Raw genomic sequence first — 22,537 nt, forward strand, 5'->3', positions numbered from 1 at the left:
TGCACCATTATGCACCTTCACTCTCAGTGAAAAGCATTGCACTTATCTAGCTTCAGCAGCCTGCCATTCACATGCAGTGTTGACAGATATTTTTTGTTAGTAAGTTAATGTAAAATATGTTTCTACACCACTCCAAAAACCTACAGGAAAGTAGCTCTCCAGGAACAGGGTTGTGATATGGTTCATTGATTGTACACAAAGATAGGGTGAAAGAACAAAAGCAGGTCATATCATTGCAACCTTTTGAAATCATGTTTCAAACGTCTTCAAACATACGCAAGCTTGCTAAAAGTGTAGTTTGGGAATTTGTCAAAAATATTATAGGTTAGCAAACAATCGATTAAGGAGGTGTTGGTTGCCTGACAACGCAGTAGCCAATCGCTGAAGTGTTTGGTTTGTCAGCTCCGGAGTCTGCAAGCCAAGCAAACTCGTGAGGCGGGTTATGCGTTATATCCGAGGGATTATACCCTCCATGATGACATAAAAACGTAAGTTAAGTTTTATTACACGTCATCTGTAGAATGTTCTATGTAGGAGACACTCGCATATCCCTTGGTCTAGATATTGGCGTTATGTTAGTAGCTAGCATGCTAATTCTACGATACCTGGTTTGACAGCAGCTTTCCTGCATTTTACCGTTCTCGTATTGGTCCAAACAAGTAATCGTTAGCGAGCTAGCTACTGTAGCGTAAAAACCTGTCCTGCAAACGATATGAACTGCGCTGTTAGACTAGCTATATATGAGTGCTCCAGCTTGTTGTCTTGCTGGCTACCCCGTGCCCATTATTCTACAACGGGCTGGTTAAGACGCGTTATAAACCATATGTTTAGCACAGGTGTCTTTTGGTGGGGAGTTTTATGAGCCGCGACGCTCTGTCTAAATATACACGGTTTTGGAAGAGAAAGGACCTTTAATACTGGCGAAATGTTGTTTTCCAAAACAAAATGTTCAATTAATACACAACTTTATAGAGTTAAGGTTCCCACATGGCCATATTTCAGCGCTTCTTTAGGAGAACAGATGGAAGAAAGTGGACTACTTGTGTTAATGAACGCCTGTGTGTAAATGACACAAACGTGTTGTCACTGAAAAATTCACAGTGTGTAGTAAGTGTGTATTTTGCTTTTTTTAAAACGATTTTCATGTGATAGGAAAGTAAAGGGATTTGTTTCTAGGACCGAACGGCGATTGAGACTCGATTCACGTTTAGATGGAGTATTTGGCTTCCAGGGCCAATTCGCTCTTTAAACAGAACATGTAAAGTCCATGGACTACATTTAGTCCAATAATGGGCTAAGCTATCCCTAGCCAGTCTATCAATAACAAGTCCTCAGGGACCTCGAGCCTTCCACCATTCACCAACTGGTCCCACTTTATCCAGTTATCCAGTTTCAAACTCGATGATGTAGTGAGACTGTATCATGAACTTCATCTGGTATTGGAAGTGGATTTCTAACCACACATTCAACCAGGCACAACACGTCATTTTAACGTGGACATTTGTGTAATATTGATTTCAACCTTTATTCACACTCATAAAGACTGCATAACGTTTGTTGAATTCCCAGTGTGTTATCACTATACTTTAAACAATCTAAAAGCACAATCAAATTCCAATGGAAAAACAATGTCAGATTGTTGATTTAGTTGTCATCTAAATGTGTTATCAAGGCACTTTCAACCATTTTTTAAAAGTACAACAAAGTTCAAATGGGAATATAATGTCAGATATGTTGTATTTATACAACAACTTAATGTTTTATCACTGTGCTTAATCTAGGCCTAATAGCTAGGGATGCACGATATATTGGTAAACATATCGGAATCAGATGATATTAGCTAAAAATGCCAACGTCGGTATCTGCCCGATGTCTAGTTTAAAGCCGATGTGAAAAACCGATGTCAAAGCTGACGTGCATACCTATATAACGTAGGTACACAAAGTAATGACGCCACGTAAAATTTTCCGCTACATGTTCAACACAGCATTCCTAACTCAGCCCACAATGTCTGCTGTGTGGATCGAGCAGTCAACAAGTCGAGCAGTCATTTGAAAGGGTAAGAACATTTCAGCGAGACAACTCAAAGGCGAAATCCATTATCGCCAAGACAATGGAATTCATTGCCCTTGACAATCAACCATTCTCTGTCGTGGGGGATGTTGGCTTTAGCGACTGGTTGAGCACCGGTACACACTATCGTTACCAAGTGCGCTATTGTTCAGATGTTGCCCTACCGGAGTTACACAGTAATAGCGCCACTGCTATTAGCTTCACGATATACTATGGAACGCCGTTTGGGTCGTTGCTTGTCAACACTATGTGACGCGTTAAATAAGCTTTTAATTTGAGACGTCAAATAACAGTTCTATTATAGAATGTTGTGTGTTCTGAATTTGCACGTGGAAGCCAAGTGTCACCACTACTATCAGTAGCACTGTCAAAGCTGTACAAAAAAAGTCTGCAAACACCAGCCACAAATGATGTGTTTACAATACCGCGTTGGTAATAAAGCATTATTTGTTCAACTGCAACTTCTGGGGTAGCTAACTAGCTTTAGCTTGGTACCTAGCTGGCACCAGTACAACAAGCCTGAAAACAATGACCAGTAGAACTGCAGTCATTTTCACTATTCTTAGCAATGATTTAGGAATCCTTGTGAGTAAGTATTAGCTAGGTAGCCACTTGCTGTTCACCTATTGAAATTGAACTTCAGTTTTTGAAAATAAATAGCTAGCAAGCTACTTAACCCTGTTGCCCAAAGATAATGTTATAAGCAGCCAGCTAGCTTCATCTGGCTAGTGAGGCTCGACCTGACCGGGTTATGTGTTGTGAAGCTAGCCACAATAAGGATTAGGCACAATAGTGGAATTTGTGGTTTGCCTTCAAAATAAAAGTACCTATTTGAAAGTGATGCAGAAGGTTACAATTGGTGGAATCATGCCATATTTAGACTAGATAATGTTAAACAAGGTTGGAATGTGAAGCAATTAAATGGGGTATCAGTCTACTAGGAGACACCCACAGAACACAACTGTGAAGAGAATACGCAAACTGTGCTCGCGACTGGTCGATTGCTCCCGCACATTGGCTAACCGGGCTATCTGCATTGTGTCCCACCCGCCAACCCCTCTTACGCTACTGCTACTCTCTGTTCATCATATATGCATAGTCGCTTTAACCATATCTACATGTACATACTACCTCAATCAGCCTGACTAACCGGTGTCTGTATGTAGCCTCGCTACTTTTATAGTCTGTCTTTTTACTGTTGTTTTTATTTCTTTACCTACCTGTTGTTCAACTAATACCTTTTTTGCAAAATTGGTTCGAGCCTGTAAGTAAGCATTTCACTGGAAGGTCTACACCTGTTGTATTCGGCGCACGCGACAACAAAAACTTTGATTTGATTTGAAATGTTAGCGTTGTAGCTCTAATCATGGGACTGTGACTGTGTGAAATCACCTCCCCAGTCAGCCTATTGTGTGCATGGACATTCATACATTGCACTGTACAGCTTTATCTAAGTATTGGGGATCAATGAAATGGGGTAACAGTCTACTCAATACCCAAGCTATTTTTTCCCAAAGTCCTCCTCAGAGTTATCAGACTCCAAAACATCCACACAGTATTGTTTTTTCTCAGGAATAGTGTTCAATACACATAGGTTGACAGTAAATGTGGCTCAATTCACAGTTCTCTCAGATTCCCGCAATAAGAGCTATGATGCTAATGTTTTCTGGGTGTCACTGAGTAGACTGATACCCCATGTCATTGATCCACAATCCATAGGTCAGGCTGTACAGTGAAATAAGTATGCTCCCAATGCAATTCTAAAGTATAATATATCCAGTGTGATTTCAACAGATTTGTCTTTTTGTTGATTTTATATAACAACATTCCAACCTCGTTTAGCATGATCTCTTCAATTATGGCATAATTCTACTATTTGTATTCATTTGCGTCACTGTCAATGACATACTTTTATTTTTGAAGGCTAACCGCAAAGTCCACTATTGTGGCTAATCCTTATTGTAGCTAGCTTCACATAGATGGGTCCGACCACCATTAATAAAATAAGAACTGTGTTATAAATTAGAGTTATTTTAGATAATAACACCTAGCTATATAGTTAGCTAGCTAACGATGGCAACTGAAACAGATTGTCGTTTTGCTATGTTTTTGGGGAAGAACATTGTTTGCATCCATGAGCTAGCTATCTTTTTTTTAATGACCAGCACTGTAGGTGAGCGTGACAACTTTACCAGCATCATAGCATACGTGTCGATGAATTGTTGTGACACATGAAATACGAGTGATAGTGTAATCAATGTGTAAAAATGTATGAACGTGTTAAATTATTATGTGATGTGGAGTCATATTCAGGTCAAGATTGGTCACCAAGCTTATTTGGCACATCAAATAGTGTTATTTGACTTATATCTTTTTTGACATGCAAAGACCCAAACAGTGTTCCATAGAAATCCTGGTTGAGAATGAAACAGCTGAACAAATGAACAACGAAACAGCACAGGAAGTAAGTGAAAGAAATAGGTTTTGATAATTTTTTACTGGTAATGGGGACATGCGTAAATGCCAACAAAATAACTTTTTGCTGTGTGTGTGTGTAACCTTTTATTTAACGAGGCAAGTCAGCTAAGAACAAATTCAATGACGGCCTATCCCGACGACGCTGGGCCAATTGTGCGCCGCCCTATGGGACTCCCAATCACGGCCGGATTTGATACAGCATGGATTCGAACCAGGGACTGTAGTGACGCATCTTAATGAAAACAAACATCCATTACATTATTAATTATTATGTATTAATTGAACATACTAACCACGTGTACAATATATCTTAGAGAGAACAATGTTGTTGGTTACTGAAATTTGGTTTGGAACTGGTTACTGAAAAAAATGTAAGTTAGAAACATTACATTCCACCACCAGCTGCCCAGTTAACTTCTTTGGGATAGGGGACAGTATTTTCACGGCCGGATAAAAAACGTACCCGATTTAATCTGGTTACTACTCCTGCCCAGAAACTAGAATATGCATATAATTAGTAGATTTAGATAGAAAACACTCTAACGTTTCTAAAACTGTTTGAATGGTGTCTGTGAGTATAACAGAACTCATATGGCAGGCCAAAACCTGAGAAGATTCCATACAGGAAGTGCCCTGTCTGACAATTTGTTGTCCTTCTGTTGCATCTCTATCGAAAATACAGCATCTGTGCTGTAACGTGACATTTTCTAAGGCTTCCATTGGCTCTCTAAAGCCGCCAGAAAGTGGAATGGGGTGTCTGCTGTCTCTGGGCAAAGAACAGCAGCAGAATTTGTTAGTGGTCAGCCTGGGGACAGTGAGACTGAGATGCGCATTCACGAGACTACTCCATTTTTTTCTTTCAGCCTTTGAATGAATACAACGTTGCCCGGTTGGAATATTATCGCTATTTTACGAGAAAAATAGCATAAAAATTGATTTTAAACAGCGTTTGACATGCTTCTAAGTACGGTAATGGAATATTTTGAATTTTTTTGTCACGAAATGCGCTCGTGCGTCACCCTTCGGATAGTGACCTGAACGCACGAACAAAAACGGAGCTATTTGAATATAACTATGGATTTTTTGGAACCAAAACAGCATTTGTTGTTGAAGTAGAAGTCCTGGGAGTGCATTCTGACGAAGAACAGCAAAGGTAATCCAATTTTTCTAATAGTAATTCTGAGTTTAGTGAGCCCCAAACTTGGTGGGTGTCAAAATAGCTAGCCATGATGGCCGAGCTATGTACTCAGAATATTGCAAAATGTGCTTTTGCCGAAAAGCTATTTTAAAATCGGACATAGCGAGTGCATAAAGGAGTTTTGTATCTATAATTCTTAAAATAATTGTTATGTATTTTGTCAAGGTTTATCATGAGTAATTTAGTAAATTCACCAGAAGTTTTCGGTGGGTATGCTAGTTCTGAACATCACATGCTAATGTAAAAAGCTGGTTTTGGATATAAATATGAACTTGATTGAACAAAACATGCATGTATTGTATAACATCATGTCCTAGGAGTGTCATCTGATGAAGATCATCAAAGGTTAGTGCTGCATTTAGCTGTGGTTTGGGTTTATGTGACATATATGCTTGCTTGGAAAATGGCTGTGTGATTATTTGTGTCTATGTACTCTCCTAACATAATCTAATGTTTTGCTTTCGCAGTAAAGCCTTTTTGAAATCGGACAATGTGGTTAGATTAACGAGAGTCTTATCTTTAAAATGGTGTAAAATAGTTGATTGTTTGAGAAAATTGAATTGTGGTATTTTAGTTGGTTTTATATTTCGCCGTGCGATGCCATTGGCTGTTGGCTAGGGGTTCAGCAGGCGGAATGTCTGTCCTCAACAGGTGAAGGAATGGTTCACTAATCTTTTGGGTAATCTTCTGGAAGTGAATGAAGGGAAGTGAATGATCGTAGACGACACACCCCCTTCAACATGCGTACTATAAACAGACCAAACTCATCTTGTCTCCTCTTATTATCTTTGGTTGATGCGAAAAAACAAACATGCTGGCGCGCACAAACTACCCATCATCGGATTACTTTCGATTTCTAGAAAGTGTTTTACTCAATTATTTCGATCAATGTTGAGCTCACCCGTGATGTGATTAATTATAAATAGTAATTGCTGTTAGCTAATTCATATTGTAGTTTCTGTCAGCCCGAGAGTTATAAAAATATGACCACTTGTGTTACGTCAATCTTTCCTCAGTTAACACTAGGACAAATGCAGCCTAAATTTTCCAGTTTGGATGATTGTGTCTGAACATTGCATCCAAAAATAAACTGGCCACATTCTGGACATAACTTTGTGAGGACTGTGTTTGTGCGAAATGTTTCTGTGAAAAAACAGTGTCCACTGTAGAATGATCACACCCATTTGTTGGTACGTGTGAAAAGGTAAAAAATCTAGCAGCAGCTCAGATTATTTACCAGGCAAAATATTTTCTTCTGCTAAAATTGCACCAACAAAAAACATGAATGAGCATGCTTTGTAATGTTTCTAAACAGTAAATGTACATTTTACATTTGTCATTTAGCAGACGCTCTTATCCAGAGCGACTTACAGTAGTGAATACATACATTTCATTTTCATTTCATGCATTTTTTTCTTTTTTGTACTGGCCCCCCGTGGGAATCGAACCCACAACCCTGGCGTTGCACACACCATGCTCTACCAACTGAGCCACAGGGAAGGCAAGTAGTAAATGTATTACTAGTAAGAAGTAATAAGTAATATGGCACATTGTTTAATTACATTTTTTGAGGCCGGAGTCTTTTAACCAAAATATCACAGATGAGACAAAAATGTTTACCTGCCCCTTTAAGGGTGGGAGGTTACTGTGGTGCCTGTGAGATTGAGTCTGACTAGTATTGGCATTGCTTCTCTTTCCTATCAGTTGAAACTCAAACATTGAAAACAGCCTAGTTTATGAACAAAACAATGTAAATAGCCAAGGAACACAAGGACAAAGTCTCATTTCAGTAGACTTCCATTTGAAGTACCGTAATATCCGGACTATTAAGCGCACCTGAATATAAGCCGCACCCACTGAATATTTTTATTTTATTTATTTTGAACATAAATAAGCCGCACATGTCTATAAACCGCAGGTGCCTACCGGTACATTGAAACAAATTAACTTTACACAGGCTTTAACGAAACACGGCTTGTAACAAAAATAAATAGGCTTTAACGAAGCACGGCTTGTAACAAAAATAAATAGGCTTTAACGAAACGCGGCTTGTAACAAAAAAAAAATGTTTTGCAGTAAACAGTAGCCTACCAAGAAAGTCATTGGTCACTATCTTCCTCCTCCTGTGCACTGAAACCATCTCCTTCGGTGTCGGAGTTGAATAGCCTCAGAATTGCTTCATCCGATATTGGATCGTTTTCATTGTCGCTCTCGTCACTTTCATCCAGAGGCAAATCCCCCGCTGAGCCCTCTTCAACACGCAGCAGTCCAGCCTTTCGAAACCTGTTGATAGTGGATTTTTTGACAATGCTCCACGCTGTCAGGACCCACAAATTTGAAAGCGGGAAAAATCCATATATTAGCCGCGTCATTGTTTAAGCCGCGAATTTCAAAGCGTGGGAAAAAAGTTGCAGTTTATAGTCCGGAATTTACGGTAAATTAAACAAACTTTTATATCTGTCAATCAGGTCTTCACATGCGTGCGCATAGCCAGGCAGTGTTGCCGCTCAAGGCAGAAACACTTTGCACATTTTACAGTGTGCATTCACTTCAGATCAGGGAGATACAACCATATTCTCTAGAACAGTGATTCTCAACTGGTGGGTTGCGACCAAAATGTGGGTTGCGGGAGGTTTTGAGTGGGTCATGGGTGTCTGAGTAAAAAAATAATGTATGAAGAAATACTCCAGTCTGAACTCAAATGACTTAAACCAAGTAGAAAGTGTGTAATATCTAATTAAGAATTTAATCTCTGAAAATGTTATCTTCAATCACAGTATTTTCAATATAGAGCTATTAGCAGCACTATGTTAGCTGATTTTTGTGGTCTCAAGCCAGTGAGTTTATTAACATTCTTCATCAAGAATATGAGCAAAATTGTCTTATTGACAATGTTGTTCCCTTGTTATATTCAGTTGAAGTCGGAAGTTTACATACACTTTAGCCAAAAACTCAGTTTTTCACAATTCCTGACATTTAATCCAAGTAAAAATTCCCTGTCTCAGGTCAATTAGGATCAGCACTTTACTTTAAGAATGTGAAATGTACTAGAGAGTGATTTATTTCAGCTTTTATTTCTTTCATCACATTCCCAGTGGGTCAGAATTTACATACACTCAATTAGTATTTGGTAGCATTGCTTTTAAATTGTTTAACTTTGGTCAAACATTTCGGGTAGCCTTCCACAAGCGTCCCACAATAAGTTGGGTGAATTTTGTCCCATTACACTGTCAGGATGAACTGGTGTAACTGAGTCAGGTTTGTAGGCCTCCTTGCTCGCACAGGTTTGATGGCCACTCCAATACCTTGACTTTGTTGTCCTTAAGCCGTTTTGCCACAATTTTGGAAGTATGCTTGGGGTCATTGTCTATTTGGAAGACCCATTTGCGACCAAGCTTTAACTTCCTGACTGATGTCTTGAGATGTTGCTTTAATATATCCACATAATTTTGCTCTCTCATGATGCCATCAATTTTGTGAAGTGCACCAGTCCCTCCTGCAACAAAGCACCCCCACAACATGATGCTGCCACCCCCGTGCTTCACGGTTGGGATGGTGTTCTTCGGCTTGCAAGCCTCCCCCTTTTTCCTCCAAGCATAACAATGGTCATCATAGCCAAACAGTTCTATTTTTGTTTCATCAGACCAGAGGACATTTCTCCAAAAAGTATGATCTTTGTCCCCATGTGCAGTTGCAAACTGTAGTCTCTCTTTTTTATGGCGGTTTGGAGCAGTGGCTTCTTCCTTGATGAGCGGCCTTTCAGGTTATGTCGATATAGAAACTTTTGTACCTGTTTCCTCCAGCATCTTCACAAGGTCCTTTGCTGTTGTTCTGGGATTGATTTGCACTTTTTGTACCAAAGTACGTTCATCTCTTGGAGACAGAACGCGTCTCCTTCCTGAGCGGTATGAAGGCTGGGTGGTCCCATGGTGTTTATACTTGCGTACTATTGTTTGTAGAGATGAACGTGGTACCTTCAGGTGTTTGGAACTTGCTCCCAAGGATGAACCAGACTTGTGGAGGCCTTGGCTGATTTCTTTTGATTTTCCCATGATGTCAAGCAAAGAGGCATTGAGTTTGAAGGTAGGCCTTGAAATACATCCACAAGTACACCTCCAGTTGACTCAAATGATGTCAATTAGCCAGTCAGAAGCTTCTAAAGCCATGACATAATTTTCTGGAATTTTCCAAGCTGTTTAAAGGCACAGTCAACTTAGTGTATGTACACTTCTGACCCACTGGAATTGTGATACAGTGAAATAATCTGTCTGTAAACAATTGTTGGAAAAATTACTTGTGTCATGCACAAAGTAGATGTCCTAACCGACTTGCCAAAACTTTAGTTTGTTAACCTCTTACATCTAGATGTTCCGCTCCAATATCCAATGATGGGCGTGGCGCGAAATACAAATTCCTCTAAAATCCAAAAAACTTCAATTTTTCAAACATATGACTATTTTACAGCATTTTAAAGACAAGACTCTCGTTAATCTAACCACACTCTCCGATTTCAAAAAGGCTTTACAGCGAAAGCAAAACATTAGATTATGTCAGCAGAGTACCCAGCCAGAAATAATCAGACACCCATTTTTCAAGCTAGCATATAATGTCACAAAAACCCAGAAGACAGCTAAATGCAGCACTAACTTTTGATGATCTTCATCAGATGACACACCTAGGACATTATGTTATACAATACATGCATGTTTTGTTCAATCAAGTTCATATTTATATCAAAAACCAGCTTTTTACATTAGCATGTGACGTTCAGAACTAGCATACCCCCCGCAAACTTCCGATGAATTTACAAACAATTTACTAAATTACTCACGATAAACGTTCACAAAAAGCATATCAATTATTTTAAGAATTATAGATACAGAACTCCTCTATGCACTCTATGTCCGATTTTAAAATAGCTTTTCGGATGAAGCACATTTTGCAATATTCTTAGTACATAGCCCAGCCATCACGGGCTAGCTATTTAGACACCCGGCAAGTTTAGCCTTCACCAAAATCAGATTTACAATAAGAAAAATGGTCTTACCTTTCCTGTTCTTCGTCAGAATGCACTCCCAGGACTTCTACTTCAATAACAAATGTTGGTTTGGTCCCAAATAATCCATCGTTATATCCAAACAGCGGCATTTTGTTCGTGCGTTCTAGACACTATCCGAATGGTAAAGAAGGGTCGTGCGCATGGCGCATTTCGTGACAAAAAAATTCTAAATATTCCATTACCGTACTTCGAAGCATGTCAATCGCTGTTTAAAATCAATTTTTATGCAATTTATCTCGTAACAAAGAGATAATATTCCGACCAGGAATCTGCGTTTCAGTAAAAAGAGGGAAAAACAGAAACGCGGGGGCGGCCAGTGCACGCGCCTAAGCCTTTTGTCTGCTGATAGACCACTTAGCAAAAGCGCTCGTGTGTTTCAGCCAGGGCTTTGAATTACGTCATTCAGGTTTTTCCCGGGCTCTGAGAGCCCATTGGAGCCGTAGGAAGTGTCACGTAACAGCAGAGATCCTTTGTAATGAATAGAGATGACAAAGAAGGGCAAGAAATGGTCAGACAGGGTACTTCCTGTACAGAATCTTCTCACGTTTTGGCCTGCCAAATGAGTTCTGTTATACTCACAGTTTTCTATCCAAAGCTAATAATTATATGCATATTCTAGTTTCTGGGCAGGACTAATAATCAGATTAAATCGGGTACGTTTTTTATCCAGCCGTGAAAATACTGCCCCCTAGCCATAAGAGGTTAACAATAAATTTGTGGAGTGGTTGAAAAACGAGTTTTAATGACTCCAACCTAAGTGCATGTAAACTTCTGACTTGAACTGTATCAAAGCTAAGCAGGGCTTGGTTAAAGCATTGGATCGAGACCAAATTGACAGCCGTAAATAGATAATGTCTCCAGTAGGAGATGCTGCCCAGCCTATTGATTTTTTCTGAAAGTGGATATAAAGTTTAAGATCTGACATTGTTTCAAAGGTATGAATTCAACATATTGTATACAAGGTTTGTCTGTGGAAAATTGGTTACCATGATGAAATAATCCGGTGGTTGAAATTTCACCCTCAACAACCGTTTATGTGGATGACTTGGCAAATCCAATGTATTTTCCACGTAGATTCCACATCACAATACAGTGACAAATTACTTTGAAACAACATTAATTCAACCAGTTTGTGCCCAGTGGGATAACTCAATCAGATAGAAGGAAGTTATACCTAACCCACTGGGCAAAAACTGATTGAATCAACTGTGTCACGTCATTTCAAACCCCCAAATCTGTGACGACGTTGAATCAACGTGAAAAATGAATTGGATTTGCAAGAAGTCATCAGCATAAGGGCATTTCGACTTGTTTTTCACCCAACTTTTAACCTAGGCCTAAATCCAATGACGTTAAAAAAAATAATGATTTCACGTTGAATCCACGTTAGTTGACAACTCAACCAATTGTAAATCAAAACTAGACATTGAACTGACGTCTGTGCCCAGTGGGCAGGATTTATCAAGTTAATTAACAGTAAGTTTATTAAGTGTCTGACTAGCCTAAATAAGCTTGGTAGGTTCACCATCTGTCCAGTAGATTCAATTAGATTAAGTGTCACCAGAAGGTCCTGAATGGTTTGGGTGGTAAAGCAATATAAATTATTCAAACAAACCCAACATGCATAAATTGTTATCCCACTTCTTAAAATTTTATTTTTTATTTTCTTATTGTTATTTTGTTTACTTCAATTTCATTTTGTTGACCCTTTTCAGATTTAACAAAGTCTACATTTTATAGCCCTAGGCTAACCCTACAATTATTCATTTCCTCAATGCTTGTCTGGTCAACTGTTTTTGAAAGGGTAGCCTACAAGCCATGGGTTGTTTTAATTGCACAAGGGACTGTCTGTTTCTGCAGATACAATACCATATTATGTCTCTTGGATTAGGCTGGTGATAAGAGTATGAGGAGATGGTATGTTGCTATTCCATTTGTTAATAGCTTAACTTCATTGGTAAAATTGTGTATTGCCCAGTTTCTTTGCTCTAACTTGGTGGTTTCTTCTTTCCTCAACCACATTTGTAGTTGTACAAATTATATGCTATAACATGCTAATATAGAATACTAATATGTAGGTCTACTTGATGTGCAAAAACCAACAGTGCCTTAAACTGCAATTCAACCTTTGGATTCTTACAATGACGATATGAATCCCAGCCTGTGTTGCTGTAGAACTGGTGCCTGCTGAGAAAAAGGATTTGGCTTTGTCCCTACCTAATAAACTCCCCACGCTCCCCTGTTCTTTAGGCTATTGCATGTTTCCATCCCTCCTTGTAGACGTCCGTCGTCCCTAGTAATCCTGTGTCTCGTGTCCACTTGTTGAATGTGCACTGCTAATCTATTATCTGCCCCTCTATTTCAGGAGCCGTCTGCGTAGGCCATTCCGTGAGCTGCATGTATCCTGGGAGGTAGCGGATGATCCAGACACATTCGGTGTGTTCTGAAGCACCACTGCCCTGAGGGAGTCTGGAGGACTGCAGCGATGCCAGAATCTTCACTTGGTGAGTATTACATTGACCTTATGTACCGCTTGTGGTTTTCTTTGAAATTGTGATGCAGTTTTTCAGCTTTGTTTAGTTTGGTTATGATTCTCCATTCGTCACTCCACTAGTAGTATAGAGCTAGCCTACTTAGTTAAAGATGCAGTGATGAGTAGCTAGGCTGCTATTGTCTAATTTTTCTGGTGCTCTACATAAAGTAAAGCCTCATGTGTAAAGGAGAAGATTAAATTGACAGAAATAGCAGATTAATGCTATTTTAAGGTTGTGTGCCCATAGTAACCTCGATTCCAAAACTCACTCGTAAAAGGAATGCCTCATTGCCTTTCTGTTATCGCGAAGATATTATGCTCTTTATGCATACTATTTTGCTTCCCAATAGTCCACCGCAGTGGACGCGTCCATAATACCCATAAAAACACCGAAATGGTTTGTGTTTATTTTTTTTGCATTACATTTTTTTTTTTATTGTGTGTTTGGTGCAGGCTTACCTTGGCGCAACATTTTGTAATTTGTGTAATTCTCTCTCGGACCATGTGAGTTTTATCAATATATTCACCTCAATTTACTCCAAAAAATGTGCAATGCAAATTATTGATAAATTACCTTGTCCGAGAGAGATTTGTGCGGTTATCAAAATGTTGCGCCAGGGCAAGCCTACATGAAGTAGTTCTAAAATCCCAGAGGGAAAAATATAATAGTGAAAAAATGCTTGGAACAATTTCCGGGTTTTATGATTCATAATGTAGTACTCAATGTCGTTTTCGCTTCCCAGAATCTTTTATTTATTTCATGCTAATGATTCAAAATTAGACTGACAATAAGGTTGGAATTCAAGTGTTTCTAATAGCCCTGGATTTTCACTCAGTTTTTATACTGTAGCCTATTGGGTGTTTCAACCATGTTGAAGGAGAATTTTACTATTTAGGCTTTAATCTGTATTTTTTTATGAATGTTAAAGAAGGGTTCTGAAACTTACCCCATCAGCAATTGACTTCCTCAAACTCATTCTGGAGTTCCAGGACATCCAAAAACATGAACAAAGGCTTCAAAAACACCCGAATACGTAATTTTACAAACGGCAAAGCTCTCAGTATCGTGATGCAGGTTGTTAGATGTTGTACACAAGAAATTGTCATACCAAACTCTATCCGCAACGTTATAATCAATTTTGTTGAACTCAAGCGATAATTTCCGTTGTGCATATTATTGTGCATGCGTGTGCTCCCTTGTTCTCAATTCCTCTCACTACTGCATGCGTGTAAGGTAGGGTGGCATGGAAGCTCACTAGCCAGTCCACAGAAGCACACTAGCCAGTCCACAACAACGTTTCCACTGTAAACACAGAGCTGCTAGCTTGCTGACCGGTCGCTAATCTACCAAGCTAGCAGATAATTCTTCTTTCGTTCTACTATGCTACAAACATTTCTGACTGAATACGAGGATGAAGTCGAATTTGCAGGTGAGCCTTATTTCTTTGAACCGGGATACACAGACGAGGAGTTTCAACAGAGGCTCAGGCAGAGGCTCAGGCTGATATTCATCAAGCATCCGAGGCCCGACTCAGGACATCTGGGGACTGGTGGATTACCTGAGGGCAATGCCAAGCGATGCCCACTGAGAACTAGTGTCTTTGCTGCCCAGATTGGGACCTGCTTATGCCACCCTTGGAAAATCTGTGTGTCTGGCGACGAGACAACGTTGACCCGCGAGCCCACCCTACTCTGTGTAACCAGTGACAATAACTTTCCAGCCCTTATTAACCCGGCAGTTGTAGAAACATTTTTCCATGTGCAAAAAATAAGCTGGAAGAGACCTCGGCCAGAGGGACCAAATGGCCACCTGTCAATAAAGTAAGTACCTGTAGTTTTTATGTGATAAATAGACTTACCAGCATTACAGTATTCATAGGCTGCGTCAAATGTCATCCCTCACCCAAATGCTCATCAGTAGGCCTACCTAGTGTTATTCTGCTTTGGCACAGATATTTATATTTATTCATTTTCTAGGCAATATAGACTTGTGGTCTTAGAATGGGGATTGAAAGGCAAATGACTTGGCCGTGGTCAGAGACGAGTGTTACTCAGTTGCCTCGTCAGAATCATCTGCAACAAGTACCCTCACACACCGGTGTCTACATTGGATTCAAGGAGTTAGATGAAGCCTTCAGAATCCTTTGCACAATCTTCCACCGATGGCTTATATCCTTTCCCTTTCTATACAGTGTATTCAGAACGTTTTTTTGCTACATTACAGCCTTATTCTAAAATTGATTAAGTAATTGTATTCCCTCATCAATCTATAGACAATACCCCATAATGACGAAGCGAAAACAGGTTTTTAGACCTTTTTTGAAAATAAAAAACAGATACATATTATTCATACTATTTGCTATGAGACTCAAAATTGAGCTCAGGTGCATCCTGGTTCCATTGATCATCCTTGAGATGTTTCTACAACTTTATTGTATTCCACCTGTGGTAAATTCATCTTTCCCTCGATCCTGACTAGTCTCCCAATCCCTGCCGATGGAAAAACATCCCCAAAGCATGATGCTGCCACCACCATGCTTCACCTTCGGGATGGTGCCAGGTTTCGTGACGCTTGGCATTCAGGCCAAAGTGTTGAATCTTGTTTGTCATGGTCTGAGAGTCCTTTAGGTGCCATTTGGCAAACTCCAAGCGGGCTATCATGTGCCTTATTTACTGAGGAGTGGCTTCCGTCTGGCCACATAAAGGCCTGATTGGTGGAGTGCTGCAAAGATGGTTGTCCTTCTGGAAGTTTCTCCCATCTCCACAGAGGAACTCTGGATCTCTGTCAGAGTGACCATTGGGTTCTTGGTCACCTCCCTGACCACGGCCCTTCTCTCCTGATTGCTCAGTTTGGCCGGGCGGCCAGCTCTAGGAGGTTCCAAACTTCTTCCATTTAAGAATGATGGAGGCCACTGTGTTCTTGGGGACCTTCAATGCTGCAGAAATGTTTTAGTACCCTTCCCCAGATCAGTGCCTTGACACAATCCTGTCTTGGAGCTCTACAGACCATTTCTTCAGCCTCATGGCTTGGTTTTTGCTCTGACATGCACTGTCAACTGTGGGACCTTATCAGTGGTGGGAAAAGTACCCAATTGTCATACTTGAGTAAAATTAAAGATACCTTTTAATAGAGAATGACTCAAGTAAAAGTGAATGTCACCCAGTAAAATACTACTTGAGTAAAAGTCTAAAAGTATTTGGTTTTAATTATACTTAAGTATCAAAAGTACAAATACAAATCATTTCACATTTCTTATATTATGCAATCCAGACGCAACGCTTTTCTTATTTTTAAATTTACAGACAGCCAGGACACACTGCAACACTCAGACATAATTTACAAACAAATGATTTGTGTTTAGTGAGTTCGTCAGCTCTGAGGCAGTAGGGATGAATGGGGTGCTCTCTTGATAAGTGTGTGAATTGTACTATTTTCCTGTCCTGCTAAGCATTCGAAATGGAGTATGGAGTAAAACGTATGTTATTTTCTTCAGGAATGTAGCGGAGTAAAAGTAAAAATATAAATCTTAAGGTAGAGATGCCACAAAAATCTACTTAAAAGTACTTTAAAGTATTTTTACTTAAGTACTTTACACCACTGGACCTTATATAGACAGGTGTGCCTTTCCAATCAATAGAATTTACCACAGCCAGACTCCAATCAAGTTGTAGAAACATCTCAAGGATGATTATGGAAACAGGATGCACCTGAGCTCAACGTCTCAAAGCAAATGGTCTGAATACTTATGTAAATAAGGTATTTACATTTTTTTATTTTTAATATATTTGTAAAAATATCTAAAAACCTGTTTTCGCTTTGTCATTATGGTGTATTGTTTGTAGATTGAGGGCAAAAAATAATTTAATCAATGTTAGAACAAGGCTGTAACGTAACAATGTGGAAAAAGTGAAGGGGTCTGAATGCTTTCCAAATGCACTGTAAATAAGAGCAGACTCAGTGTTTCACCTTTCATCAGTGATGTTACTTTATTAGGTAGGTAGCTAGCTAACCTCGATTTCAATTTCTGCTGGTCCTAGACAGGCACGGCAACGTCTTTCAACGGTTGGTATTGTTGGATTCGGGGTTAAACTTGGAACATTGTTATATTCAGAAGTATAGGAACATTAGTTACAAAAGAAACATGAGGGGTGCCATAATGAAGCTTGGGAGGAGCTGCGTGCAGGGAAAACAATTGCATGTGACAGTACTGATAAGGGGAGAAACCGTTTGAGGCTCATATCACTTCATTCCCTGCTTAGCAAGAATGATGCAATGTTTAGCGATAAGGAGGAGACTCCACTCAAAGTGGTGTATGAATACCACCACGGGGAAGCCATGTCTGTGTCTGAATTACAGCTGTATCGACCCTTTGGGGATAATTCAACTTGGTTAAGCTTCTCTAGTGTCCGTGAGTTATTTACTCTGAAAATTATAACCTAACAGTTGGCGTTGTCGGCAGGATTCACCACAATTTATAGTCAAACCAAAGAGTCCAGATCAGTGGAGCAGAGCTGGCAACAAACAAGGTAGGCAAGTTCCTATACCTGTTGACACTCATTTTGACATCTTGGGGAGATGAGAATAATAGGCTGAACAAATTATGGGATGAGGACCTGGAGAGCCTGAGTTTAATTCGGTAGGCCCATTGTGTAACGACCGGTTGTAGCTTCGTGGTATATGCTAGTACCGTAAGGTTTAGAGTAAGTCCTGAGCAGGATAGATCCTGTGGAGGGTAAGTCTCATAGCTTTAAAGAGAGTAAGTCCTGAGCAGGATAGATCCTGTGGAGGGTTAGTCTCATAGCTTTAAAGAGAGTAAGTCCTGAGCAGGATAGATCCGGTGGAGGGTTAGTCTCATAGCTTTAAAGAGAGTAAGTCCTGAGCAGGATAGATCCTGTGGAGGGTTAGTCTCATAGCTTTAAAGAGAGTAAGTCCCGAGCAGGATAGATCCTGTGGAGGGTAAGTCTCATAGCTTTAAAGAGAGTAAGTCCCGAGCAGGATAGATCCTGTGGAGGGTAAGTCGCATAGCTTTAAAGAGAGTAAGTCCCGAGCAGGATAGTTCCAGTGGAGGGTAACATTTCATAAATAAAGTCCCGAGTAGAAAGCCTGTGGAGGGTAAAATCTCATAGAGAGAGGGGAAGTCCTGTACAGGGTAGTCCTGTGGAGGGTAAAACCCGAGTGTAACGGTATATTGGCCAGAGGTATTAAGTGCCGTGACCAATTAATTATTGACCGGGGAAGTGTGTAGCGCCACCTTGGAAAATAGTTACTAATAGCTGTGTATTATAGACTGGAGTGAAGAAATCCAAAACACACTTAACACCGTCGGGAGAGGTTAGGGAATAATAACTATTGATATGGCGACAAACGGCCCTGATTCTCCATGTCATATGGAGCTAGAGGATTGCTGAAAGACGAGCACGAGTATTCTACCAATTCGGCTCGAATATGGGAAACATTTAGCAAACTGGATAAAATTGGACAACATGTCTGATGAATTCAAATCAAATAAAGAATTCAGGGAGGCAACTATGACTTGGCACAAAGACATAAAACCAGAATCAAAAGCTCAATATACCAGCGTTTTGATGTCAGCATTCTAGCAACAAAAAATGCATCACAATAAACCCGGAATGAGTACCAGTTCGCTGCCACAGAAATACTGGGTACGGGAGTGCATTGATAGAATTTGCTCTTCTGCTTTGATGGCAGGTTTGAACCCTGTCATAAAAACGGTAATTGCGGGGGTAGTGGATTTAATTCAAGAGGATGTTTTGAGAGTGGAACATAACTTCGCTCACTTCGCAGACGTGGGAGGGGTTAATTGGGCCTTAGAGAAAATCACTAACTATAGTTTCAATGGCCAAGGTAAGACACAGAAACGAAGCGAAAAAACATCAAAGTGTAAGGAGATAGCTCCCTGTTTTAGATGTAGGACTGTCGGACATTGGAAGAATGAGTGTAAGGTGAAACCGGAACCTGCTGCATTCGAAGGAAGTGCCGCTATACAAGCGTTTGCATCTTTTTCAAAAGAGCAACAACAAATCGTCTTGAGATTAGCAGGAGAGGAATTGTCCCATAATCGGTGTATAGCCTCGGTTCGATCGATAGTGGTTCATAGAGATTACAGTTTCTATGTGAAGGAAAACGTATGAGATCACGTTTTACCTAACTTTTTAGTAGAGGCCAGGGATCAAATATTGCGGATTCCTTACGATGAGAAATTCGCTAAATTTGCCACAGGAAAACTTATTTTGGGTTGAAGAATCTAGGCGAAATGCCAGGGGAATGGATTTTAAAGGTAACAAATTTAAATTATATGGCCAAACACACATTTCATGTGGTTTTATTTTTAAATAGATTTACATTTTATGTCGTCTTATTCTGAAATAAATTTCTAGAATATATGAAAGGGTGCTAACAAGGAATTAGCAAAAGAGGTACTAAACCTACAATTAACTTTTTTTTTGTTAGTTCATGAACATTGTGGTGGATTGAAAAAAACATTTAATGATAGGAGTAAGGACAGTGGATTTACAATTATCAGGTATAATTAATACTTTTGGATTGCTGATTAAAATGTAGCATAGTGAATGCTAACGAAATGCACACTCTTTTCCAAAAGAGGGGTTTTTATTATTTTTCGTTGGAAGGTCCCCGGAGACTGTGGGGGGGCAGTTAGTGATATTCAGCAGTTTTAAATATACTATGGGATTCATTTTGGATTGGGTCTTTTCAATTAAGTTTTAAATTGGGTATGTTGAAGGATGGGAATGTTTTGAAATGTATTTAAATGGGTTCTCAAGGACAGGGAAAGAAAAAGGAGAGGAAATATTTTAATGGTGTCAAATGCCTTGTATCCTGACTTTCTGGTGAGGCCTGATCATCTCCACTAGAAATGATCAGAACAAGGGGGATTTAATTATAAAATTAATGAGAAACACCAGTCTCTATTCAAATTGTACCATTACTTTATGAGATTATTATTATTTCAGTATGGAGTTATAAAGAGTTGTAATTCTAAGTTGATTAGTTATTTGAATTTGTTTACTTTTGATTTAACATGTTATTTTTGAGTCACATGTTCGGATTGGAAAATTACCAGTTCCCTGAGGTCCTGGTCTTTGGGTAAAGATGCGTATAGAAGGGAAAATATAGGTTAATAAGGGATGACCGTTACTTCAAATGGAATGTGATATGTGTATTGCTGATTTCATTTTGTGTTTTTGTTTCAATACAAATTTCACCAGATTGGGATGCTGGAGTGTGGGATTCTTCGAGGGGTTAGGGTGCTAACTTCGTGATCTGGTAACTCTTCCGAGAGGTCGTCAGTAGAATAAGGGAGTTATCATGGAAGGTGACGTCAGATCATGTCTTAAAGATACACTTCTCCTTAATGCAACTGCTGTGTCAGATTTCAAAAAAGCTTTACCGAAAAAGCACACCATGCAATAATCTGAGTACGGCGCTCAGACACAAAAACATGCCATACAATATATCCGCCATGTTGGAGTCAACAATAGTCAGAAATAGCATTATAAATATTCACTTACCTTTGATGATTTTCATCAGAATGCACTCCCAGGAATCCCCGTTCCACAATAAATGTTTGTTTCGTTCGATAAAGTCCATCCTTTATGTCCAAATACCTCCTTTTTGTTCGCGCCTTCAGTTCACAAATCCAAATTCACGACGCGCAGGTCAGACGAAAACAAAAAAAAATTCATTACAGTTCGTAGAAACATGTCAAACAATGTATAGAATCAATCTTTAGGATGTTTTTATCATAAATCCGCATAAATCAACCGGAGAAATCCTTTGTCTTCAGAAATGCAATGGAACTGAGCTACCTCTCACGTGAGCGCGCAATGGCTGAGGCTCATGCCCTGCTGGCAGTCATCTGACTCCAGGAGCTCTTATTCATCCCCACTTCACAGTAGAAGCCTCAAACAAGGTTCTAAACACTGTTGACATCTAGTGGAAGCCTTAGGAAGTGCAAAATGACCCCACAGACACTGTAGTTTGGATAGGCAATCACTTGAAAAACTACAAACCACTTCCTGTTTGGATTTTTTCTCAGGTTTTTGCCTGCCATATGAGTTCTGTTATACTCACAGACATCAATCAAACAGTTTAAGAAACTTCAGAGTGTTTTCTATCCAAATCTACTAATAATATGCGTATCATATTTTCTAGACGTGAGTAGCAGGCAGTTTACTCTGGGCACGTCAGTCATCCAAGCTACTCAATACTGCCACCATCCATAAGAAGTTAATGGATGTTAGGAATAATTTGACCACAAACAGTGTGTGTATGTGAACCTCAAAACCCTCCCTAACCGGCTGAAGAAAGAAGACGAAGGCGTGCAATGCGACACTGACTTTTTAACACTTCTATCTGACTCTGAGCCATAAACCGGGGTGCGGGGAGGAGTGCTGAGAGTGCGTGTGGAGAGAGAGAACAGCTCAGGTGAGAGACTCGTGTACGTGGGAGAAACGGATGTATCTACTTGGATATTGAAATCAGGACAATATCAAGGTCCATCAAAAGGGACAGGCAAGAGTTACATGTGCCGTTGGAAGATAAACTGTAAACGATATCTGAAAAAGACACGCTAGAATGATAAGTGCCGGGGGGGGGGGTCTACACACTGCGAACAATTTAGACTAAGGATGCATTGAGATACTGATCTTTCATTACCAGGCCAACGTGACAGGAAAACGGGGACAAAGGGGGTCTCTAATGAGAACAGTTATTACCGGCAATAAAAATGTTTTGTTTGTAAATGTACATTCTAACAGGGAGAATGTGTGCTAAGTTGAGAAGCTGGGATTCGAGTCCTATTCTTAAAGTAAGCACTAAGGAATGTCATTCTAAATTTGGGTTAAATCATTTATAGAATGTTTTAGTTATGATTTGGACACAGCGAGAGATAATTGCTACAGAACGGTGAGGGGTGGGGGCACTGCTAAAATTTATTTGACCGAGGGAGGCTCCATAAACCTTATCTCTAAGTGTCAACCGTGAAAGTTTTGTTTTTGTTCTCTTTTGTTTTACCATGTAATCAAAATGTTTATGTTAAATCGCATCAATGGGTGGTGCTAAGTTATTAAACATGTACTTTTTTTCTCTTTCAAGTCAATATGTTTTTAGGTTTCGTGGAACATAAGAGTGATCATTGTTCCAGAGGAGGGACTG

The 22,537-nt window shown here is 39.7% G+C and overlaps 1 protein-coding gene across 3 annotated transcripts in view; it reads left to right on the forward strand.

The window, feature by feature from the left end:
- The first annotated feature begins 355 nt into the window (after nucleotides 1-355).
- Nucleotides 356-22,537, forward strand: part of LOC115157927 (afadin- and alpha-actinin-binding protein) — a 42,027-nt gene continuing 19,845 nt past the window's right edge. The window contains exons 1-2 of one of the 3 annotated variants that reach the window (XM_029706274.1): nucleotides 356-488; nucleotides 13,174-13,312. In XM_029706274.1, coding sequence (XP_029562134.1) covers nucleotides 13,294-13,312 — 19 coding nt within the window. In that variant the 5' untranslated portion in view covers nucleotides 356-488; nucleotides 13,174-13,293. The remainder of the gene's footprint in view (nucleotides 489-13,173; nucleotides 13,313-22,537) is intronic. The other 2 variants (XM_029706276.1, XM_029706275.1) reach the window with 2 other exon arrangements.

The sequence above is a fragment of the Salmo trutta genome, chromosome 22, assembly GCF_901001165.1.
Source record: "Salmo trutta chromosome 22, fSalTru1.1, whole genome shotgun sequence".
NCBI classification, from domain to species: Eukaryota; Metazoa; Chordata; class Actinopteri; order Salmoniformes; family Salmonidae; genus Salmo; species Salmo trutta.